A 27,953-nucleotide genomic window follows, 5' to 3' on the forward strand; every position below is an offset into this window, starting at 1 on the left:
GAAATCTTGTGAGTCCACACCCTTCTAAGTTGGTTTATACATCCATTAGAGGTCTAGGAGGGATAATATGTGACAGATTTTTAGCTCACCTGGACCGAAGGTCCGGTGAGCTTATGCCATGGTGCAGCGTCCGTCGTCCGTCGTCCGTCCGTCAACATTTGCTTCAAATCGCTACTAGTCATAAAGTTCTTATTGGATTTTGACCAAATTTGGTCAGAAACATCCTTGGCAGAAGGGGATCAGATTTTGCATAAATGGTGACTCTGACCCCCAAGGGGCCTGAGGGGCGGGGTCCAATAGGGGAAATTGAGGCAATTCCTTTAAATCGCTACTAGTCATAAAGTTATGAATGGATTTGAACCCAATTTGGTCAGAAACATCCTTTGGGGAAGGGGAACAGATTTTGCATAAATGGTGACTCTGACCCCCAAGGGGCTAAAGGGGCGGGGCCTAATGGGGAAATAGAGGTAATTCCTTCAAATCGCTACTAGTCATAAAGTTATGAATGGATTTGAACCCGATTTGGTCAGAAACATCCTTTGGGGAAGGGGAACAGATTTTGCATAAATGGTTACTCTGACCCCCAAGGGGCCAAAGGGGCGGGGCCTAATGGGGAAATAGAGGTAATTCCTTCAAATCGCTACTAGTCATAAAGTTATGAATGGATTTGAACCCAATTTGGTCAGAAACATCCTTCGGGGAAGGGGATCAGATTTTGCATAAATGGTGACTTTGACCCCAAAGGGGCCTGAGGGGCAGGGCCCAATAGGGGAAATTAAGGCAATTCCTTTAAATCGCTACTAGTCATAAAGTTATGAATGGATTTGAACCCAATTTGGTCAGAAACATCCTTTGGGGAAGGGGAACAGATTTTGCATAAATGGTGACGCTGACCCCCAAGGGGCCAAAGGGGCGGGGCCTAATGGGGAAATAGAGGTAATTCCTTCAAATCGCTACTAGTCATAAAGTTATGAATGGATTTGAACCCAATTTGGTCAGAAACATCCTTTGGGGAAGGGGAACAGATTTTGCATAAATGGTGACTCTGACCCCCAAGGGGCCTGAGAGGCAGGGCCCAATAGGGGAAATTAAGGCAATTCCTTCAAATCGCTACTAGTCATAAAGTTATGAATGGATTTGAACCCAATTTGGTCAGAAACATCCTTTGGGGAAGGGGAACAGATTTTGCATAAATGGTGACTCTGACCCCCAAGGGGCCAAAGGGGCGGGGCCTAATGGGGAAATAGAGGTAATTCCTTCAAATCGCTACTAGTCATAAAGTTATGAATGGATTTGAACCCAATTTGGTCAGAAACATCCTTCGGGGAAGGGGATCAGATTTTGCATAAATGGTGACTCTGACCCCCAAGGGGCCTGAGGGGCAGGGCCCAATAGGGGAAATTAAGGCAATTCCTTCAAATCGCTACTAGTCATAAAGTTATCAATGGATTTGAACCCAATTTGGTCAGAAACATCCTTTGGGGAAGGGGAACAGATTTTGCATAAATGGTGACTCTGACCCCGAAGGGGCCAAAGGGGCGGGGCCTTATGGGGAAATAGGTAATTCCTTCAAATCGCTACTAGTCATAAAGTTATGAATGGATTTGAACCCAATTTGGTCAGAAACATCCTTTGGGGAAGGGGAACAGATTTTGCATAAATGGTGACTCTGACCCCCAAGGGGCCAAAGGGGCGGGGCCTAATGGGGAAATAGAGGTAATTCCTTCAAATCGCTACTAGTCATAAAGTTATGAATGGATTTGAACCCAATTTGGTCAGAAACATCCTTTGGGGAAGGGGAACAGATTTTGCATAAATGGTGACTCTGACCCCCAAGGGGCCTGAGGGGCAGGGCCCAATAGGGGAAATTGAGGCAATTCCTTTAAATCGCTACTAGTCATAAAGTTATGAATGGATTTGAGCCCAATTTGGTCAGAAACATCCTTTGGGGAAGGGGAACAGATTTTGCATAAATGGTGACTCTGACCCCCAAGGGGCCAAAGGGGCGGGGCCTAATGGGGAAATAGAGGTAATTCCTTCAAATCGCTACTTGTCATTAAGTTATGAATGGATTTGAACCCAATTTAGTCAGAAGCATTCTTGGGGGAAGGGGAACAGATTTTGCATAAATGGTGACTCTGACCCCCAAGGGGCCAAAGGGGCGGGGCCCCATATGGGAAATAGAGGTAATTCCTTTAAATCACTACTAGTCATAAAGTTATAAATGCATGTTGTAAACTCAGAGAGTCTGGACTTCATTATTTCTTTGGTCAAATCCAACCAGGTGAGCGATACAGGCCCCATGGGCCTCTTGTTTCAAAATGACATGCTTTAATACATACATAAAAAATGAATGCATAGTGTGCTGCTGTCGGTTAGCTTCACAATCATTGATTGCACTTCTATGTATACATGTAGTTAATTTGGAGCTGGGGTTGTCAGAGAACCTGGAGGGAGGATGTCTAATTCTACTTGTATAGGGCTTACAAATATATTAAAGGAATTTTGATATTCTACAAATCAGTGTCTGATTCAGTTGAGACTGTCTTATATTCTTAGAAAAACGAACACATTTATTGTGATTGTAATTTGTACACTTCCGTTTTAACAGTGAAAGTTAAGAAAGACATTAAAGAATTTGTACACTTCCATTTTAACAGTGAAAGAAAAGAAGGACGTTAAAGAGGAAAAGAAACACCTGACCACGGGAAACAGTCCCTTAAAGGGCGAGGGCAAGGTCATACCACCGGCGGAGCTTGCCCTCCAACAGGCTCAGGACCTGCTCATCGCCATGGCAGCAAAGTCACCGGTGAGTTGGTACCTAAGGCTGAACTAGTGTGATGTTAGCCATTCAGAATGAGTGTGAAATATGGTGTTTATGTATTTATTTTGGTGGATCATAAGTAAGTTAAGCAGATCATAACCACAATGAAGTATCGGCACACCTACTATACCTGTCATGCCTTCCTTTATCGTGGTCGTACCAGTTATATCAAATAGGTATGTAGGTATGATGTCATATAATGGGACACCAATGAATCTCAAGCGAGTTCCTAAGATAGCGACCATCGCTTGCTTCAAACATAAAAACTGGTTATTTTCCTGTTTTACAGTGTAACAGATGTAAAATCAATACCTGGATAGTTCTGTCAAACATTGACTTATAAAACTCATAAAATTTCACTGCAAACGGAGAGTCCCCATCTCATTTTTAACAAAAAGTACTTTTCCATGACAAATGAAGATATATATAGTCACAGTACTAGTTCTGCCATATTGGATTGAAGTTGTACATTTGAAACAACGATCCTCTAGAACTGGTTCAGTTCTCCTTGTACAGCCATTCCATTATGAGTACAGCAGATTTGTACTGGTACAAATGGTATGAACCCAATAAAGGAATGCAGGGTAAATACTGTAGAAATGATCAACAGAAATAGCGATAAAATAAATCATAATTTAATAGATCAATTTTTTAGCAAGAAAAGCTCTAAAACAATAAAGACACTAAAATAATGACTTATAGTCACCAAAATATTATCTTAAGCACTGTAAATTTACATGATGGGGAAATTTACGTAAAACAAGCGAAAGTCTTTCAGCTGTGAACATTTCCGCTACATATTATTTTGTGATGTATGTGGTATTTATGGAACAGGTAAAAAGAAAATTTCCCAGAAATAACCCCTGCATGCAAAGTTTAATTACCTATCCAGTTTGCGAAATTAACCCCCTACGTAATAACCATGTTCACAGTATAGTATAATGTAGGTATAACTTGTCAGCAGAGGAGCTGTGTGAGAATTGTCCAGCTGTCACTTAAACCCTAAAACTCTACAAGTTGTCATTTATAACAGTTGTGTTAATCAAAATTGACAGTCATAGCGACAATTAACCAGCTGAAGCATGAGAGATAAGAAGGAAATTGCAAACACGATTTCATTGAAAATGAATACTGTTTGTTTGTATATTGGAAAGTATTATTTGAGATACCAATTATCTAGCATTTCTTGAGTGTTGGGATGTAATGTAAAATGGAAATTGTCTGTTCCAATCATTTAATAGACTTGTGTTCAACAGATAGTGGAGTCTGTCACGATTCCCTACAGTTTGTCAGGATTCTGCTCTCGTCAATAATTGTCACTGTAAAGTCTTGGGTCGCTCAGATTCTCAGACTAAATGATCAGTATTAATTTATCATCAGGATGTCAAAGCCTATATCTATAAATATGGCAGCTTGTGCAATCAGAGAAAATATGATCAGAAAAAAGTGTGATACCTGAAATTGAGGAGTCTTTCAAAATAGAAAACATCAATTTGAATTAAGCTGTCATTAATGTTATGGAAGGCAAACAGATTGATGCCCTATTTAGTAAATGAAGCCATTTAATCGGTCGGTGATCAAAACCTTGTTGACAATTTATAGATATAGGCTGATTAGATCGGATTGATGTTTATGGCTGCTAACTATGATATCTGAATTTCTCCATCAAGTCTGAATCATTGCTCATTACAATTACACAGAGAAGGATCTCCAACAGGGGAGTCGCCATGGAGACATGACTACTAGTTTTCATTGACATCCAATTTTGTCAAAAAAAAAAAAGCAAACCAGCAATTAACTGGATCTGCTATTGTACGCATCATACTAGAAATGATTTAGTAGAGTACTTTGGTGCAAGGAATTGCCATTTGGCATGAACATTGAACGATAATGTGAATGAAATAAACATTGGATCATGAGTTTAATCTTTGATGGGATGACTTTTTCTTGGCACCAAAACCCACTTTTGGGGTAAGTTTTGGAAATCTTGTGAGTCCACACCCTTCTAAGTTGGTTTATACATCCATTAAAGGTCTAGGAGGGATAATATGTGACAGACTTTTTCAAAATGACATGCTTTAATACATACATAAAAAATGAATGCATAGTGTGCTGCTGTCGGTTAGCTTCACAATCATTGATTGCACTTCTATGTATACATGTAGTTAATTTGGAGCTGGGGTTGTCAGAGAACCTGGAGGGAGGATGTCTAATTCTACTTGTATAGGGCTTACAAATATATTAAAGGAATTTTGATATTCTACAAATCAGTGTCTGATTCAGTTGAGACTGTCTTATATTCTTAGAAAAACGAACACATTTATTGTGATTGTAATTTGTACACTTCCGTTTTAACAGTGAAAGTTAAGAAAGACATTAAAGAATTTGTACACTTCCATTTTAACAGTGAAAGAAAAGAAGGACGTTAAAGAGGAAAAGAAACACCTGACCACGGGAAACAGTCCCTTAAAGGGCGAGGGCAAGGTCATACCACCGGCGGAGCTTGCCCTCCAACAGGCTCAGGACCTGCTCATCGCCATGGCAGCAAAGTCACCGGTGAGTTGGTACCTAAGGCTGAACTAGTGTGATGTTAGCCATTCAGAATGAGTGTGAAATATGGTGTTTATGTATTTATTTTGGTGGATCATAAGTAAGTTAAGCAGATCATAACCACAATGAAGTATCGGCACACCTACTATACCTGTCATGCCTTCCTTTATCGTGGTCGTACCAGTTATATCAAATAGGTATGTAGGTATGATGTCATATAATGGGACACCAATGAATCTCAAGCGAGTTCCTAAGATAGCGACCATCGCTTGCTTCAAACATAAAAACTGGTTATTTTCCTGTTTTACAGTGTAACAGATGTAAAATCAATACCTGGATAGTTCTGTCAAACATTGACTTATAAAACTCATAAAATTTCACTGCAAACGGAGAGTCCCCATCTCATTTTTAACAAAAAGTACTTTTCCATGACAAATGAAGATATATAGTCACAGTACTAGTTCTGCCATATTGGATTGAAGTTGTACATTTGAAACAACGATCCTCTAGAACTGGTTCAGTTCTCCTTGTACAGCCATTCTATTATGAGTACAGCAGATTTGTACTGGTACAAATGGTATGAACCCAATAAAGGAATGCAGGGTAAATACTGTAGAAATGATCAACAGAAATAGTGATAAAATAAATCATAATTTAATAGATCAATTTTTTAGCAAGAAAAGCTCTAAAACAATAAAGACACTAAAATAATGACTTATAGTCACCAAAATATTATCTTAAGCACTGTAAATTTACATGATGGGGAAATTTACGTAAAACAAGCGAAAGTCTTTCAGCTGTGAACATTTCCGCTACATATTATTTTGTGATGTATGTGGTATTTATGGAACAGGTAAAAAGAAAATTTCCCAGAAATAACCCCTGCATGCAAAGTTTAATTACCTATCCAGTTTGCGAAATTAACCCCCTACGTAATAACCATGTTCACAGTATAGTATAATGTAGGTATAACTTGTCAGCAGAGGAGCTGTGTGAGGATTGTCCAGCTGTCACTTAAACCCTAAAACTCTACAAGTTGTCATTTATAACAGTTGTGTTAATCAAAATTGACAGTCATAGCGACAATTAACCAGCTGAAGCATGAGAGATAAGAAGGAAATTGCAAACACGATTTCATTGAAAATGAATACTGTTAGTTTGTATATTGGAAAGTATTATTTGAGATACCAATTATCTAGCATTTCTTGAGTGTTGGGATGTAATGTAAAATGGAAATTGTCTGTTCCAATCATTTAATAGACTTGTGTTCAACAGATAGTGGAGTCTGTCACGATTCCCTACAGTTTGTCAGGATTCTGCTCTCGTCAATAATTGTCACTGTAAAGTCTTGGGTCGCTCAGATTCTCAGACTAAATGATCAGTATTAATTTATCATTAGGATGTCAAAGCCTATATCTATAAATATGGCAGCTTGTGCAATCAGAGAAAATATGATCAGAAAAAAGTGTGATACCTGAAATTGAGGAGTCTTTCAAAATAGAAAACATCAATTTGAATTAAGCTGTCATTAATGTTATGGAAGGCAAACAGATTGATGCCCTATTTAGTAAATGAAGCCATTTAATCGGTCGGTGATCAACAGGACGTCTTCCAAACCTTGTTGACAATTTATAGATATAGGCTGATTAGATCGGATTGATGTTTATGGCTGCTAACTATGATATCTGAATTTCATCATCAAGTCTGAATCATTGCTCATTACAATTACACAGAGAAGGATCTCCAACAGGGGAGTCGCCATGGAGACATGACTACTAGTTTTCATTGACATCCAATTTTGTCAAAAAAAAAAAAGCAAAAGGACCAGACTAATTAAATTCTGATTGGGATACAAGTGCTGTATTGTACGTCCAATACATACTGCCAGGAACATTTGTAGGTGTCAGTACCGACAGTAACATTTGTAGGTGTCAATTGACCAGAAACGTAATCGACTACATTTGGCATAGAAAAAAAATCTAGAGAGGCAGATAAGTGTGAACTGATCCACAATAAATCATTAAAGTAGATCACTGTTAAGTCTGTGGAATCTTCCGATGTGGAAAATTGAAATGAAGCCATTTCTGTGAAATACAATTAGATCACGACCATGCTTACAGGATGTCAGATCGGTTAAAGAACAGGCGTGGGATTTGTTAGAAGGATGTACAACTTTTGGGCTGGCTAGACGGTGTAATTGTTTGTGGGCATTTGGAAGATTGAACATGGTGATACATCATGGTGGACTTTTGGGGTAAATTGGTATAACATGGCTGGGGAAACATGAAAGGTTTCTAACATAGGATGAGAGGACCTAGAGGATGATATAGGTCAGTAACAGAGAGTGTAGATCATGTGACTTTGTTAGTCATGTGACAGTCTGACAGTATAGGTCAATCATGTGACTGAGTTATAATTAAGACAACATCAATCCTACATTGAATTTTGATGTGTAGTGAATGTGATGAGTGTCGATAGACACGTATCCTATCCTGACATTGTGTAGACCAAACATGATACCGTCTCAAATGTAACTGTCTGAGGAAGACAACTACCTTCTTCCCTGGAGTGACAAAGAAACAAGCTGTAGTCTTGTTTGCTGTCTGAAAAAGACAAATTACATTAATTTAAACTAGTATTTACTTTTGGAGGTTAAGATATTAGCACTGATACCTGACACAGACAAACCAATTATTGTAAAACCTAGAAATGTCTATAAACGCATATATATAAACCGATCCATACATCAAACAACTACACACAGGAGTTACAATGATAACTGTGTGATATAACTATCATACAACTACACACACAGGAGTTAACAGTGATAACTGTGTGATATAACTATCATACAACTATACACACAGGAGTTAACAGTGATAACTGTGTGATATAACTATCATACAACTATACACACAGGAGTTAACAGTCATAACTGTGTGATATAACTATCATACAACTATACACACAGGAGTTAACAGTGATAACTGTGTGATATAACTATCATACAACTATACACACAGGAGTTAACAGTGATAACTGTGTGATATAACTATCATACAACTATACACACAGGAGTTAACAGTGATAACTGTGTGATATAACTATCATACAACTACACACACAGGAGTTAACAGTGATAACTGTGTGATATAACTATCATACAACTATACACACAGGAGTTAACAGTGATAACTGTGTGATATAACTATCATACAACTATACACACAGGAATTAACAGTCATAACTGTGTGATATAACTATCATACAACTATACACAGGAGTTAACAGTGATAACTGTGTGATATAACTATCATACAACTACACACAGGAGTTAACAGTCATAACTGTGTGATATAACTATCATACAACTATACACAGGAGTTAACAGTGATAACTGTGTGATATAACTATCATACAACTACACACAGGAGTTAACAGTGATAACTGTGTGATATAACTATCATACAACTACACACAGGAGTTAACAGTAATAACTGTGTGATATAACTATCATACAACTACACACAGGAGTTAACAGTGATAACTGTGTAATATAACTATCATACAACTACACACACAGGAGTTAACAGTGATAACTGTGTGATATAACTATCATACAACTATACACAGGAGTTAACAGTGATAACTGTGTGATATAACTATCATACAACTATACACAGGAGTTAACAGTGATAACTGTGTGATATAACTATCATACAACTACACACAGGAGTTAACAGTGATAACTGTGTGATATAACTATCATACAACTATACACAGGAGTTAACAGTGATAACTGTGTGATATAACTATCATACAGCTATACACAGGAGTTAACAGTGATAACTGTGTGATATAACTATCATACAACTACACACAGGAGTTAACAGTGATAACTGTGTGATATAACTATCATACAACTACACACAGGAGTTAACAGTGATAACTGTGTGATATAACTATCATACAACTATACACAGGAGTTAACAGTCATAACTGTGTAATATAACTATCATACAACTATACACACAGGAGTTAACAGTGATAACTGTGTGATATAACTATCAAACAACTACACACAGGAGTTAACAGTGATAACTGTGTGATATAACTATCATACAACTATACACACAGGAGTTACAATGATAACTGTGTGATATAACTATCATACAACTACACACAGGAGTTAACAGTGATAACTGTGTGATATAACTATCATACAACTATACACACAGGAGTTAACAGTGATAACTGTGTGATATAACTATCAAACAACTACACACAGGAGTTAACAGTGATAACTGTGTGATATAACTATCATACAACTATACACAGGAGTTAACAGTGATAACTGTGTGATATAACTATCAAACAACTTCACACAGGAGTTAACAGTGATAACTGTGTGATATAACTATCATACAACTACACACAGGAGTTAACAGTGATAACTGTGTGATATAACTATCATACAGCTATACACAGGAGTTAACAGTCATAACTGTGTGATATAACTATCATACAACTACACACAGGAGTTAACAGTCATAACTGTGTGATATAACTATCATACAACTACACACAGGAGTTAACAGTGATAACTGTGTGATATAACTATCATACAACTACACACAGGAGTTAACAGTGATAACTGTGTGATATAACTATCATACAACTACACACAGGAGTTAACAGTTATAACTGTGTGACATAACTATCATACAACTACACACAGGAGTTAACAGTGATAACTGTGTGACATAACTATCATACAACTACACACAGGAGTTAACAGTGATAACTGTGTGATATAACTATCATACAACTATACACAGGAGTTAACAGTGATAACTGTGTGATATAACTATCATACAACTACTATACACAGGAGTTAACAGTAATAACTGTGTGATATAACTATCATACAACTACACACAGGAGTTAACAGTGATAACTGTGTGATATAACTATCATACAACTATACACAGGAGTTAACAGTGATAACTGTGTAATATAACTATCATACAACTACACACAGGTGTTAACAGTGATAACTGTGTGATATAACTATCATACAACTATACACAGGAGTTAACAGTGATAACTGTGTGATATAACTATCATACAACTATACACAGGAGTTAACAGTGATAACTGTGTGATATAACTATCATACAACTACTATACACAGGAGTTAACAGTAATAACTGTGTGATATAACTATCATACAACTACACACAGGAGTTAACAGTGATAACTGTGTGATATAACTATCATACAACTATACACAGGAGTTAACAGTGATAACTGTGTAATATAACTATCATACAACTACACACAGGTGTTAACAGTGATAACTGTGTGATATAACTATCATACAACTATACACAGGAGTTAACAGTCATAACTGTGTAATATAACTATCATACAACTATATAATATACACACAGGAGTTAACAGTGATAACTGTGTGATATAACTATTAAACAACTACACACAGGAGTTAACAGTGATAACTGTGTGATATAACTATCATACAACTATACACAGGAGTTAACAGTGATAACTGTGTAATATAACTATCATACAACTACACACAGGAGTTAACAGTAATAACTGTGTGATATAACTATCATACAACTATACACAGGAGTTAACAGTGATAACTGTGTGATATAACTATCATACAACTATACACACAGGAGTTAACAGTGATAACTGTGTGATATAACTATCATACAACTATATACACAGGAGTTAACAGTGATAACTGTGTGATATAAGTATCATACAACTACACACAGGAGTCAACAGTGATAACTGTGTGATATAACTATCATACAACTATACACATGGGAGTTAACAGTGATAACTGTGTGATATAACTATCATACAGCTACACACAGGAGTTAACAGTGATAACTGTGTGATATAACTATCATACAACTATACACAGAAGTTAACAGTGATAACTGTGTGATATAACTATATATCATACAACTACACACAGGAGTTTAAACAGTGGATACTTGTGGATATACTATCATACAACTATACACACAGTGAGTTAACAGTGATAACTGTGTGATATAACTATCATAATCATCACTACACACAGGAGTTAACTAGTGATAACTGTGTTGAGCTGATAACTATCATTACAACTATACACCAGGGAGTTAACAGTGATAACTGTGTGATATAACTATCATATAACTACACACAGGAGTTAACAGTGATAACTGTGTAATATAACTATCATACAACTATACACAGGAGTTAACAGTGATAACTGTGTGATATAACTATCATACAACTACACACAGGAGTTAACAGTGATAACTGTGTGATATAACTATCATACAACTATACACACAGGAGTTAACAGTGATAACTGTGTGATATAACTATCATACAACTACACACAGGAGTTAACAGTGATAACTGTGTGATATAACTATCATACAACTACACACAGGAGTTAACAGTGATAACTGTGTGATATAACTATCATACAACTATACACACAGGAGTTAACAGTCATAACTGTGTAATATAACTATCATACAACTACACACAGGAGTTAACAGTCATAACTGTGTGATATTTTTGAACTGTTTGTTTTTTCCCTCAAATTTTTTAGTTTTCAAGGGGCCGGTATCAAGTGTTGACACAAGCCGTATAGGTTGTAGTAAGAATATTAGAAGAAACCTCTCTCACTGTCCATTGTAAACCCATCCTGACTACTAGGCTCCTTTCAGAGCTGGCTATTTAGACTTGTCTGCTCTGTTTTGTTGAGAAATGTTCAATTTTAATTGATCTACGTATTTGTAGTTAGGAAACCTTTCCACATCTTATCTAGTTGAGATAGTTAAACAAAAGGTGAGTGATTTGTGTATACTGGCATTGACCCCTCTGTTTGAGAGCCCAGAACATGTGACTGTACAGTATCTATATACATATGTCTACCTACAGTGAAGTCTGAAGAAGAAATAGTTTAAATTGTAAGTTATGTACTTAGATACCTTAACAAAACACAGGAAACTCTTCCCACCATTGGTAAACTCAATAATAGAGAGAAATGTGGGTAATTTGATACTCTAAAGGCGATAATTGGTGTAGTCTACAGAAAATGTCATGGCGCCCACATGTAGTTACAAAAACAAAAGCATGTGGTAGATATCTCCCTAATTAAAGAAAAACCTGCCGAAGACAAAATAGTAAATGGCTGGGAGATATCCACCAGGGTATACGTTAGTTTATAATGGTGTTGTTTCTCTTAATTTTGTAGAATAAATGAGAATCCTTAACCAAAAAATAAACATGCGATTGTGCTGACCAAGAGTTTTTATTTTTCCATTCAAGATGGTTGCAATTTGGTAAAACACATTTTAAACATCTTCTCGGATTTTACTGGTGCCATTGAACTGAAAGCTGGTGAGGATGTAAAAGAAAGACAGTCAACATAGTACTTTTATTTTTTGGCTTTATAAAAAGTTCAACATTACAGCTATACAGCAGCCATTTTGTAACATGATTGAGCAATCATGCTTTTTTTTAACAACACATATTCTAAACTTCTTCTCAAGTTCCACCAGTAACATTGATATGAATCTTGCCATGAATAATCCCGAGATATTGCAGACCAAGTGATGTAATTCTTCAGGCAGGTCTGAAATCCAAGACGACTGTCATGGCCACCATTTTGCTGCTGTTAGCCATGCGTAAACTTTTCACAATCTAAACAGTAGTCTTGAGCAGAAACTTGCAAGGAATGATCCTGAGATGGTATTTGCCCAATGGAGGTGTTCTAATTTGTCTGGGTCGTCAAAAATCCACAATGGCCACCATGGGCACCATCTTGAAAAACGCATAAAACATTTCTTCTCCTGTCCCACTGGGACCATTAAGCTGAAAATAAAATTAGTGACGATGCTAAAGAAGGGAAGCCAACAAAGCGTATTTATCAAAATCTTGACCTGATAAAGAGTTCAAATTGGGAGCCACGGTGGCCATTTTGTCACATAATTGCACTGTTATGATTTTCTTAAAGACGCACATTGCAAACCTCTTCTCAAGTTTCACCAGTGAGGTTTAGCAGGTGCTAATTGTTTTCACAGATCCTGAGATGTTCTGACCAACCGTTAATCTGTCATATTAAGCAGAAATTAAAACAACACTGCCATGGGCCTCTTGAATTTAGTGACCTCTCAATCTCTGAGCAGACATCCTACCACTAGGCCAAAGGGAAATGTGTCTGCTATGAGCTAGTATTGTGATCATATTCTCTCCTTTAACAGATCTATGGGTTTTATAGTCAGATAAACTGGAAAATAACTGTAAAAGTAATGTCTGTATAACAGGTATTTGAATTTCATCTCTTGGACTTTTTGTGTTGTGAGTCTTGATGTCTGTGTATTCTGTGACTGTTTGTAAGGCTGCCTATGTTTATGAGATTATCTCCCCCAGGCATGGCAAGTGAAAATAGAAACAGAAAAAAAAAAACAGACAAAAAACCCCTCTTATTCTGAATATCTGAGGCTGCTTGACCTTTGGTCAGTAGGATTATGTGTTCTATAGCTGATATTGTATGATCTTGAATTATGAAGCTGAAATCTGTAACAGAGGTGTTTGTATTTAGTGTTAATTAGGATTTCACAGCTTTTAATTGGAAATAAATAAATGTGACATCTGCTCAAGCAAGATGAAACAGTATATCGATACATGTATTAACATATGTTTGCTTATAAAACATATTATTCATAATTTCAACATTAACAAGTGGTATAACATTAAAATATTATAAAGTTTAAATTTGTACAAGCCTGATCCTCATGGAATGTTTCCTAAAGTTGGCAAGTACACAGGAAATAGGATTTCATCAGTCTTAAAAATAGGTACTTCTGGATCAGTAGTTAAATAGTCACATCACTACACAAAATTTCACAGCAAATATTTTGAAAAGTATCTGAACATATGTTTTTGTGGTTGTAGGTGAAGCGTAAAGGCAAGGCGTCGCCACTCCACACGACAGGGGAGGAAGATGGTGTATATCCAGCCAGTGTCCAGCACCACGTCCAGCTACTACAGGACCATGTGGAGCAGAACCAGCACCACACACAAGTGGCTCTCGCTCAGGTCCATCTCCTCAAGGACCAGCTGGCTGCAGAGACCGCAGCTCGTATAGAATCTCAGGTACAGGTTCCTTCACCGAGGTATAGACTCCAGTATCTACCCGGTATATCATTCTATAGTAACAGTCATGAATCCTTCACTGAGGTACTCCAGTATCTACCCACTCCAATATCTACCCGGTATATCATTCTATAGTAACAGTCATGAATCCTTCACTGAGGTATAGACTCCAGTATCTACCCGGTATATCATTCTATAGTAACAGTCATGTAATCCTTCACTGAGGTATAGACTCCAGTATCTACCCGGTATATCATTCTATAGTAACGGTCATGTAATCCTTCACTGAGGTATAGACTCCAGTATCTACCCGGTATATCATTCTATAGTAACAGTCATGTAATCCTTCACTGAGGTATAGACTCCAGTATCTACCCGGTATATCATTCTATAGTAACAGTCATGAATCCTTCACTGAGGTATAGACTCCAGTATCTACCCGGTATATCATTCTATAGTAACAGTCATGAATCCTTCACTGAGGTATAGACTCCAGTATGTTACCCGGTATATCATTCTATAGTAACAGTCATGTAATCCTTCACTGAGGTATAGACTCCAGTATGTAACCCGGTATATCATTCTATAGTAACAGTCATGTAATCCTTCACTGAGGTATAGACTCCAGTATCTACCCGGTATATCATTCTATAGTAACAGTCATGTAATCCTTCACTGAGGTATAGACTCCAGTATCTACCCGGTATATCATTCTATAGTAACAGTCATGAATCCTTCACTGAGGTATAGACTCCAGTATCTACCCGGTATATCATTCTATAGTAACAGTCATGTAATCCTTCACTGAGGTATAGACTCCAGTATCTACCCGGTATATCATTCTATAGTAACAGTCATGTAATCCTTCACTGAGGTATAGACTCCAGTATCTACCCGGTATATCATTCTATAGTAACAGTCATGAATCCTTCACTGAGGTATAGACTCCAGTATCTACCCGGTATATCATTCTATAGTAACAGTCATGAATCCTTCACTGAGGTATAGACTCCAGTATCTACCCGGTATATCATTCTATAGTAACAGTCATGTAATCCTTCACTGAGGTATAGACTCCAGTATCTACCCGGTATATCATTCTATAGTAACGGTCATGTAATCCTTCACTGAGGTATAGACTCCAGTATCTACCCGGTATATCATTCTATAGTAACAGTCATGTAATCCTTCACTGAGGTACAGACTCCAGTATCTACCCTGTATATGATTCTAAAGTAATTAACAGTCATGAATCCTTCACACAATCATGCAATGATTAATTGTGAAAATCCTTGTAAAATAGTAGTCAGGTAGCACGAATTGTCAAGTGTCTAGAGTTTGGAGGGCCCAGGTTAGGGTCCTGGTGTGTTTGCTGCAATTTCCTAATGTAACATTTGGCACCCAGCTAAAAATACCCATGGCAGGTGGTACAGGGTCTTGTGAGTGTCACTGGGTCGAAGACTTTGTTATAGAAGGGAGGTCAGTGTAATGGAAGTGGACTTCGCTAAACTTTGATGGATGATTAGAGAGTCCATGATTCCATCTTGCGGTCAGTGGAAGGCCAAAGATTAAAACAATCTGGTTGTTGCTCTTTCCTCTCCTATTACATAGTTTACCTCACTGAATCATTAACATGACTTTAAACAGATAAAATATATTATAGTAGTCTCTCAGTGAAACAGGCATTTGTCTTTATAACATGGCATTAACATATATGTACTGTTTATCTTTATAACATGACGTTAACATATATGTCCTATTTATCTTTATGGCATGACGTAAACATATGTGTACTGTTATAAATAGACATTTATCTTTATGACATGACGTTAACATATGTGTACTGTTATAAACAGAAATATATCTGTATGACATGACGTTAACATATGTGTACTGTTATAAATAGACATTTATATTTATGACACGACGTTAACATATGTGTTCTGTTTTAAACAGACATTTATCTTTATGACATGACATTAACATATGTGTACTGTTTTAAACAGACATTTATCTTTATAACATGACGTTAACATATGTGTTCTGTTTTAAACAGACATTTATCTTTATGACATGACATTAACATATGTGTACTGTTTTAAACAGACATTTATCTTTATGACATGACGTTAACATATGTGTTCTGTTTTAAACAGACATTCATCTTTATGACATGACATTAACATATGTGTTCTGTTATAAACAGAAATATATCTTTATGACATGACATTAACATATGTGTACTGTTATAAACAGACATTTATCTTTATGACATGATGTTAACATATGTGTTCTGTTTTAAACAGACATTTATCTTTATGACATGACGTTAACATATGTGTTCTGTTTTAAACAGACATTTATCTTTATAACATGACTTTAACATATGTGTACTGTTATAAACAGAAATATATCTTTATGACATGACATTAACATATGTGTACTGTTATAAACAGACATTTATCTTTATGACATGATGTTAACATATGTGTTCTGTTTTAAACAGACATTTATCTTTATGACATGACTTTAACATATGTGTACTGTTATAAACAGAAATATATCTGTATGACATGACGTTAACATATTTGTACTGTTTATCTTTATAACATGACGTTAACATATATATCCTATTTATCTTTATAAACAGACATTTATCTGTATGACATGAAGTTAACATATGTGTACTGTTATAAACAGACATTTATCTTTATGACATGACTTTAACATATGTGTACTGTTATAAACAGACATTTATCTCTATGACATGACGTTAACATATGTGTTCTGTTTTAACAGACATTTATCTTTATGACATGACGTTAACATATGTGTTCTGTTTTAAACAGACATTTATCTTTATGACATGACGTTAACATATGTGTACTGTTATAAACAGACATTTATCTTTATGACATGACGTTAACATATGTGTTCTGTTTTAAACAGACATTTATCTTTATGACATGACTTTAACATATGTGTACTGTTATAAACAGAAATATATCTGTATGACATGACGTTAACATATGTGTACTGTTTATCTTTATAACATGACGTTAACATATATATCCTATTTATCTTTATAAACAGACATTTATCTTTATGACATGACGTTAACATATGTGTTCTGTTTTAAACAGACATTTATCTTTATAACATGACGTTAACATATGTGTTCTGTTATAAACAGACATCTATCTTTATAACATGACTTTAACATATGTGTACTGTTATAAACAAACATTTATCTTTATGACATGACGTTAACATATGTGTACTGTTATAAACAGACATTTATATTTATGACATGACGTAACATATGTGTACTGTTATAAACAGACATTTATCTTTATGACATGACGTTAACATATGTGTACTGTTATAAACAGACATTTATCTTTATGACATGACGTTAACATATGTGTACTGTTTTAAACAAACATTTATCTTTATGACACGACGTTAACATATGTGTACTGTTATAAACAGACATTTATCTTTATGACACGACGTTAGCATATGTGTACTGTTATAAACAGACATTTATCTCTATGACATGACATTAACATATGTGTTCTGTTTTAAACAGACATTTATCTTTATGACATGACGTTAACATATGTGTTCTGTTTTAAACAGACATTTATCTTTATAACATGACTTTAACATATGTGTACTGTTATAAACAGACATTTATCTTTATGACATGACGTTAACATATGTGTACTGTTATAAACAGACATTTATCTTTATGACATGACGTTAACATATGCGTACTGTTATAAACAGACATTTATCTTTATGACACGACGTTAGCATATGTGTACTGTTATAAACAGACATTTATCTCTATGACATGACATTAACATATGTGTTCTGTTTTAACAGACATTTATCTTTATGACATGACGTTAACATGTGTACTGTTATAAACAGACATTTATCTTTATGACATGACGTTAACATATGTGTACTGTTATAAACAGACATTTATCTTTATGACACGACGTTAACATATGTGTACTGTTATAAACAAACATTTATCTTTATGACATGACGTTAACATATGTGTACTGTTTTAAACAGACATTTATCTGTATGACATGACGTTAACATAAGTGTACTGTTATAAACAGACATTTATCTCTATGACATGACATTAACATATGTGTTCTGTTTTAAACAGACATTTATCTCTATGACATGACATTAACATATGTGTTCTGTTTTAAACAGACATTTATCTTTATGACATGACGTTAACATATGTGTTCTGTTATAAACAGACATTTATCTCTATGACATGACATTAACATATGTGTTCTGTTTTAAACAGACATTTATCTCTATGACATGACATTAACATATGTGTTCTGTTTTAAACAGACATTTATCTGTATGACATGACGTTAACATATGTGTACTGTTATAAACAGACATTTATCTGTATGACATGACGTTAACATATACTGTATGTCCTTGTATTGCTGTGTCCACAGGCAAGAGCTCACCAGCTATTGGTTCACAACAGGGAAATTCTCCAACACATGGCTGAACTTGTTACACGATTACATGAACTGGAAATCCAGGTCAAAGGGACATCGGCATCCATGGAAACTCTGCTTCCACCACCTTCACATTTACAAGTAAAGTCTATTATCATAACTAGATCTGTACATTAATGTCAGAAGAACAAAATATATAAATTATAAGTATTAATAGAGAGATAAATAGAGGTTACACAACGAGTGATTGTTGGATATGGAATTTATTTCACACGAGTAAGTTATTTTTTAAAAGTTACAAAAGACACGAGCTTTAGCGAGTGTTTTTTGCAACTTTTAAAAAATAACTTACGAGTGTGAAATAAATTCCATATCCAGCAATCACGAGTCGTGTGACCTGTTTCTACCACAATAATATCGGCTTGAATCAAAGGGAAACATTGCCAAGTATAATTTCGCGTATGCAAATAAAGTGTACCGCGGTGACGTCCGGGACCCGGTGATGTGACGTCATTAGATTATTGATGACGTCAATAACAATTGCAGCTTGGGTCAAAGTTCACCGTGTTAGCCAATCGAAATGCGTACAGAGTTTATACCACGTGTGGTATAAACAGATTGTTAATCAACAGCTGTAATGATTAACTGATGGTCTGAGAGTTGAATAACACAGGGTATTGTGGTAGAAAAAATGTATAAACACTTGTTTAAGAATAATGAATAATATCTACATAAATATTTTAACTCGTTCCTCACAACGCATCTCATATTACACTAAAGTGAAGAGGCTTGTTCATTTTAATAACAAGGTTGTCTCCCTTGTAAGTAAAATGTCCAGAACATGGTACAAGGGAGGTAAATCTTATTAATCCAGCAAGAATCATTTATTACATTTTGACCTGTATATCAATGGATATTTTGAAACTTTAAATGAAATTTCATTATATTGTTAGTGTTGAAGAATCAGACTAGATACAACATTTTACAAAAAAAATAATATATGAGTATTTTCTATAAAAAGATGTTATCTTAATTTACCCCAACACCATGTGAATTTGATCAATAAATCTATTTTAACAGTTTGCTTTGTTGCCTGACCCAACCACACCCCAGGTGGGGCCAGTGTTTACACCGGATCAACAGGACCTGGATAGCTCCTACATGGGTTCAATGACGGACTCCTCATCGTTTATCCGGAACAATAAGTCTGACTTCGACACAGACTCTCCAGATAGTGGACACAAGGAAATGTCCACGGAAAACTTGTCCAAACCGGAGAGTGCCTATTGGCAACATGTCATGCATGGACAGCCAATGTCGTATAGTTCACCGGATGGATTTTATGGGGAGCCTGTTGGACAGTTTGGTGATCTGTCCTCTGTGACAGGCAATCCATTTGCTAATGGGTTTAATGATAATGTGGAGAGTTATTATCCACGGAACTCCAATGAGGAACATCTCAAAATCATAACGCCGTTGCCACATCAAGATGCCAGCGGAAACAAGCTGGAACTGAAACTGACCAAGACACCAAAAATTGCCCCACCCCCTGAATTCCGAAACTCAAAGTCTTACAGGGATTCCACCATTTCGCAAGTAAGCATAGACAGTATTTCTTCACAAGAACTGAACCTGTTGATGAAAGGAGACAGTGATTATTTCTCCACAGTAACAAGTTCATCAAGTTCTCACGTGAATGATAACGCTATAAATAATAATAACAATGTGAAAAGTTTTGCAGGCCGTAATAGTGGTACAGACTTAGACAACAGTGTCAGCAACTCTCATAACAATAATACCGAATCTGCTTTCAAAGGCAGCGACATGTCAGCAGACTTCGTGACGACTTCTGACATTCAATATATTGACAATAGGGAAGTGCGTGCCACAGCAACGACAAAACACAAAATTCCACTGGAAATGTGTGAACTGGACCAACAACACAATGTCCTGCCTTCTGTTGACTCTTCCCCTCAGAGCACCCTCAGTAGGGAGGCCGGACACCTGGAGGAAAAACATATCAAAATCAAAGTCCCCCCTCCCCCTCCACCTCCTCGTAAAATTGACTCCCTTACTTTTGAAGAATTTGAAAATCTGGTATCCTGAAATTTGCAACAATAAGCTTGTAAGATTTTTCCACATATTTGTATTTGACATATTTTATGCCTGCTTTCTACTCTATATTGGAGTTTGAATGTCCAGATAATGATCCCAAACTATTTGTTTCAAACTTGGGATAAAGTGTAAAGTCATATCAAAGAATTTGTGCAAGCTCTTGTGTCTATTTTCACTTTTACAAGCCAAATATTTTCGTAAAAAGAGCTGCATGTAATATCTTTGCTACCAGTCCCAGTATACAATGTAACTAGATATTTGTACTCTGAACAGAGACCCTATCATCAAAATTATTGGTGATTTTCGACGAGAAGAGAGACAACGACTAGATGAAGTTTGACTGAGTTGTAACAGTTTACCTAGAGGTAAACAAGGAAAGCCTGTTTATTGTGTGTTTACAGGGAAGAGGGGACAACAGTATGCTGTACTAGATCATTTATTATTAGCTTTGTCAGATTTTGTAAAGAATTTTGTATATATGGTTAGTGTATCGATTCAGATTTATATATATAGTGATAGACATTATTTCAATTGTACCTGCATGAGCAAATTTACATTCATTTTGTACCATAACACTAATTGTGTGGTAATTTGGTAGCAAGTTTTCTGGCCCCAGTTTCACCAATATTCCTTAACTTTAAATTGTTCTGATAAGAAAACATTTTTCTGGAACAAGGAACTTTCTCTAATTAATGTATTCCTATGGAAAAAAATTAAGTTCCTTGAGCTAAGGAATCTTAATTGGTCAAGCAATATTAATGATACTTGGGCCTGATTTTTAGAAAATGAATTGCTTATAAGTCACAGTTTATACTGTAGATACATACTAGGTATGTGCACAGTTACCTAATATAGATTGTGTCCTCTTTGGTTTTGATATTAATCTACAGCAGTGTAGTGATTCTCAAAGCTATACATATATGTGTATATTTCTTTCTGATATAGAATTCTTTTATGTATTTGTCACTGTGAGATATCATATCTCTTTAAGTCATCTTGTCACAAAAGGGTAGTACATACATCCTTAAGTTTGATCCTTTTTCACAGTATTTAGGCGGTATACAGTCTCCAAATCACAATAAGGTAGCATGTATCCTTAAGCTTCAACTGTAACAAGAAGGTAGCATACATCCTTAAGCTTCCTTGTGACAGTATGGTAGCATGCATCCTCAAGTCTCCTATGGCGGTAAAGTTTAGCACTAATGTGATGATCAAATATTATAAGGGCTGCCACAGAAATTTGTTCTCACAAAGATGACTAAACTTGACAACAGGTTTTAATGTCTGTTTCCAACTGTAGTGTGGATTCTTCACACAGCTTGTGTCAACTATCATGGTTACAATTATGTTGATAGTTTTACATTTTCACCTGAATATTATTTGTAACTTTATCTTACCTACATTGTTACGACATAGAACTGATTACAGAAATATTAATTTTCACCATAGTTCAAAAAACAAGTTATAGGATCTACTTCCATATAGTATCATACAGTCTTACTGGATCTGAGGGTTGGTGGGGCTGGAGGGCAGAATACCCCTTGGTTGGTAGTTGACTCGGTGACCTTACATGTAATAACTATTACTCCTGCCATCTAGATGACAATTGTGTTATAATCACCACACTACCCAAATTTGCATGTATACAAAGTAGATTACCCATTGTGTAAAAGAAGAAAAGTAAGTTTATGAAAGTTATACTTATATACAATATGTATGTACTGTACATGTGCCAAGAACTGTGCAGAAATCCTCAGTACTGTATACTTATAACCTGAGAGTTACGATATAGAGAAGTCATCATTTAAACAATGTACCGTATTTATCCTAATAAACGCCCCCACCCTAATAAACGCCCCCCCCCCCCCCCCCCTTTTTTTTTGGAAAGAAAAATTCCTCAATTCGAGAAAAAGAACTTACCGTGGCACAGTTATATATCCATCCATGTGTGTCCAGAGGTAATTATTTAAAGGATATCCAACAGAAAACTAACACAAACCACAAAACAAAGTTTGTCTCTTAGTTTTACAATGTTTTGGATACATATATATACACATGTTTCATGGTGTGAAATGGGTACATACAACAGATCTCACAACTTACCGACTCTGAAATTTTGATCTCGCATAAACGCCCTCCCCCCCCCCCCCCCCCCCCCCCCCTTGGAAAAAAATTTCACGCCCCCGGGGCGTTTATTAGAATAAATACGGTAATTCATACTTTCTGTAAGTGTGTATGTTTAAAGGGCTCTCAGATCAGTTGTTTAGGTCATATGAGCTATTTTATACGTACAACTCTAACTAGAAGTAAGGATTCCTAATGGAAGGATTTATATTTTGGCACCAAGTCTTCGATGCCTTTAAGTGTGAAATTCACCAATATTAGAATATTTAGAGGAATGCTGTAAATCCAGAAAATTTTCTATCATAAAATCAGTACAGTTAGCTTGATCTTCTTGGCTTTGCTTGATCAGAAAGCATCAGCTTGTTATAGCTTGGAAGACGAGGCAGGATTTATATATAGATTAATCACCTGATGTGTTTAATATACTGTATTAGTAAAACTAGTAATCTAGTCAGCACTACATGTACCTTTAACTGCTTCTCATTTACTTCAATTGGTTGATTTAAACATGTTGTATGATCATGATCTCCCATCATGTAAAACTGTTGTATTCAATATAATAAGATTAACTGTTTTGGTTGGTTAAATTAACAGAGTCTGTTAACCTCTGGCAGCATGGACTTCCCTGTGTATACCCCATAACCCTTTAACGCCTAGACCATGCCATCGATATATCAGTCCCTTCTCCTAACCCTCAGACCCATTCCTAACCCCCAATATATTATCACCAACTTTTAACCCCGGGCCAATTTCTATAGCCCCCCAATCCCCAACATATCAACCCAAACTAAACCCAAGGCCCAATCATATCCCCAACCTTAACCCTAAGGCCAAGTCCTATACCCAACTTTAACCCCAAGGCCCAGTCCTATCCCCAATTTAAACCCCAAGGCCAAGTCCTATCCCCAACTTTAACCCCAAGGCCCAGTCCTATCCCCAACCTTAACTCCAAGGCCCAGTCCTATACCCAACCTTAACCCCAAGGCCCAGTCCTATCCCCAACCTTAACTCCAAGGCCCAGTCCTATCCCCAACCTTAACTCCAAGGCCCAGTCCTATACCCAACCTTAACTCCAAGGCCAAGTCCTATACCCAACCTTAACTCCAAGGCCCAGTCCTATCCCCAACCTTAACCCCAAGGCCCAGTCCTATCCCCAACCTTAACTCCAAGGCCCAGTCCTATACCCAACCTTAACCCCAAGGCCAAGTCCTATCCCCAACCTTAACCCTAAGGCCCAGTCCTATACCCAACCTTAACTCCAAGGCCAAGTCCTATCCCCAACCTTAACCCTAAGGCCCAGTCCTATACCCAACCTTAACTCCAAGGCCCAGTCCTATCCCCAACCTTAACCCCAAGGCCCAGTCCTATCCCCAACCTTAACTCCAAGGCCCAGTCCTATCCCCAACTTTAACCCCAAGGCCCAGTCCTATCCCCAACCTTAACTCCAAGGCCCAGTCCTATACCCAACCTTAACTCCAAGGCCAAGTCCTATACCCAACCTTAACCCCAAGGCCCAGTCCTATCCCCAACTTTAACCCCAAGGCCCAGTCCTATCCCCAACTTTAACTCCAAGGCCAAGTCCTATACCCAACCTTAACTCCAAGGCCCAGTCCTATCCCCAACTTTAACCCCAAGGCCCAGTCCTATCCCCAACTTTAACTCCAAGGCCAAGTCCTATACCCAACCTTAACCCCAAGGCCCAGTCCTATCCCCAACTTTAACCCCAAGGCCCAGTCCTATCCCCAACTTTAACCCCAAGGCCCAGTCCTATCCCCAACTTTAACCCCAAGGCCAAGTCCTATCTCCAACCTTAACCCCAATGCCCAGTCCTATCCCCAACTTTAACCCCAAGGCCCAGTCCTATCCCCAACCTTAACTCCAAGGCCAAGTCCTATACCCAACCTTAACCCGAGGCCAAGTCCTATCCCCAACCTTAACTCCAAGGCCCAGTCCTATCCCCAACCTTAACCCCAAGGCAAAGTCCTATCCCCAACTTTAAACCCGAGGCCAAGTCCTATCCCCAACCTTAACCCCAAGGCCCAGTCCTATCCCCAACCTTAACCCCAAGGCCAAGTCCTATCCCCAACCTTAACTCCAAGGCCCAGTCCTGTCCCCAACCTTAACCCCAAGGCCCAGTCCTGTCCCCAACCTTAACCCCAAGGCAAAGTCCTATCCCCAACTTTAAACCCGAGGCCAAGTCCTATCCCCAACCTTAACCCCAAGGCCCAGTCCTGTCCTCAACCTTAACCCCAAGGTCCAGTCCTATCCCCAACCTTAACCCAATGCTCAGTCCTATCCCCAACCTTAACCCCAATGCTCAGTCCTAGCACCCACCCCACACCCACCCCTTTAACCTCCAGGCCTAATCCTGTTACCAATGTCTCAATTTACAATGCCTTTTAATGTTATAATTCACGTTGATTTAAGTTTATTTTTTGTTATGATATATTAGTTTGACATTTACATTTTTAGCCGTCAGTTTCATTTACAGGAACTGTCATAATTTATACTCTATTTTTAATCAAAAGAAAATTAAATGTATCAAGGGAAACGTAACCAATAACATAGCAGATCATTTTTGTGTCAATGAAATTATTTTTTAAAATGCAGTATAAATCTACATGTATGAAGGTTTTATTGATATAAAATGTTTTGTATTTCCCCAATTGATCTATCTGCACATTGTAGGGCATTTAATGTTGGAGGTATTATTATTGAACAGTGTTTATTTTTATCAACATGTTTACATTTGCTCAGTACTTAAATTGATATTATTTTGATTGTCTTACTCACTTTACTATATCTCTCTCTGTAAATATCTACTGAAGCAAAGGCTACATTTAGTTAGGATCAATATTGTTTGCAGTATCTTAGAATTTGTTTTTTAATCTAGGTAATTGGTTGTTGGTCCCATAATTCTAAAAATCCTGCTATGCCTGGTAATTATAGTGTCATTAAGGTATTAATTGTGCCAAACAGGTCAAACCTTTTACAGAAAAGTTTTCAAATTTAGATACTTATATTAATTCTATGAATCAATTCAAAAACCGGTCGTAAAAGTCTTGTTAATCCTTTTAATAATTTTTTTTCTGCAAACTCATACAAGCTGTTCAACTTCCTGTTGTGTTGATAACATTACTTATTGTTTACTGTGGATGGATATATATTATATATATTTGTATATCATGTCTGAAATTTTGTATCATATGAAAGATAAGCATAATTTTAGTTGTTATTTGAAATTTCTTAATGATGGTTTCAACATTTGATATCTAATAGTAAGTTTTTGGGGTTTTTTTCTGTGACTTCATTTCGTGCCAAACTGATTTAAATGCAGCATCAAAATGATATTCTACATCTGTATGTATCCTTAAATATCTTGAAAATCTGCCGCTTATACATGTAAGATTTTCTGTGTGAGCCCTTCTTTACATATATGCTGCCAGCAGTATTATACATGTAAGATTTTCTGTGTGAGCCCTTCTTTACATATATGCTGCCAGCAGTATTATTTTGAATAGAGAGTACTGACCTGTATACAACGAAATCGTAATTCTAACTCAAATGGAGACCTATATAAAATACAAGGAGAGTAAGACCAGGTGTGTCGGAAGGGTAAGCGTCCTCTGCTTCACTGAAACCCCCTATTTAAATTTAGGCCGAATCCCTGTAAAAGCCTGCTCACATAAATTCCTCAGAAAAAAATATTTCTGGTCGCCATAGAATTTTGTACATTATTTCCATCCATTGTTTTTCTAAAGCTTGTGAAATCTTCAGAAAATATCTGTGCAAGACACCCTTTTACTGCTAATCATTTCCACAGTCAGTGTACATATAACGGATAAATTGAGACAGATTTTAACATTGTTGGTTTATAGTGTTCATCCCACACAGGAATGATCTCACTAAGGCAGGATTTGGATGTTGTTCTCTAATGAAGGTCTTTCAAAACAAGTTTTGTGTATTTTATACAATCATCCGTCAGCCATTTGTTTAACCTTTGATAAATGACGCTCTCTCAAAACTCACGTGATTGTCATATGAGTACAAACATTGAGGAAGATATATCATTTTTGTGTTGTCTGCTTTTAAGACATTTAAATTAAAGACTGTACAGCACGTGGTTCATGTAGGTAGTACCGACACCTTATCACTGCCATAACCATGATATGTAATTCACTTGCAATATGAACATAAAGTATATTAAAGATGATACTGAAATCAAGCTGGAATATTTTGTAATTATTTATCTTTTGAAGTTGAAACACAAAGGGCATCTGGAAACCCACGACACTGCATTGTAATACCCTTATTTGTTTCAAGTGTAACTCCGAGCTTACCCATTAGACTACATTTGCCATGGTAACAGTGAAAAGTCGAATTTGAATTTAATAATTTTAAATGTAAAATTGTGGTGACAACATGGCACACTACCTGGATTCGTGGTCCTGATAACCTTTTGTTGACCTGCGTCAAATCTTAATCGGACGCTGGACACGTGGAGCCCCGTATGATAAAGGAAGAAGTCCTCTATCATTTGGGTCGACTCAAGTTTGAATGCCAGTCTCAACAAGAAAGTGGTTTTACTGCCAATGTTACATGTATATGGGGGTGTGGCGTGGTCCAACTAGGCC

At 36.7% G+C, this 27,953-nt stretch overlaps 1 protein-coding gene across 1 annotated transcript in view; it reads left to right on the forward strand.

Moving 5' to 3' along the window:
• Nucleotides 1–23,236, forward strand: part of LOC117342297 (carboxyl-terminal PDZ ligand of neuronal nitric oxide synthase protein-like) — a 121,951-nt gene extending 98,715 nt beyond the window's left edge. The window contains exons 7-12 of the mRNA XM_033904398.1: nt 2,661–2,809; nt 3,114–3,123; nt 5,232–5,380; nt 14,372–14,572; nt 19,075–19,221; nt 20,161–23,236. Coding sequence (XP_033760289.1) covers nt 2,661–2,809; nt 3,114–3,123; nt 5,232–5,380; nt 14,372–14,572; nt 19,075–19,221; nt 20,161–21,186 — 1,682 coding nt within the window. The 3' untranslated portion in view covers nt 21,187–23,236. The remainder of the gene's footprint in view (nt 1–2,660; nt 2,810–3,113; nt 3,124–5,231; nt 5,381–14,371; nt 14,573–19,074; nt 19,222–20,160) is intronic.
• Nucleotides 23,237–27,953: the final 4,717 nt, after the last annotated feature.

This window comes from Pecten maximus, chromosome 2 (assembly GCF_902652985.1).
Source record: "Pecten maximus chromosome 2, xPecMax1.1, whole genome shotgun sequence".
NCBI classification, from domain to species: Eukaryota; Metazoa; Mollusca; class Bivalvia; order Pectinida; family Pectinidae; genus Pecten; species Pecten maximus.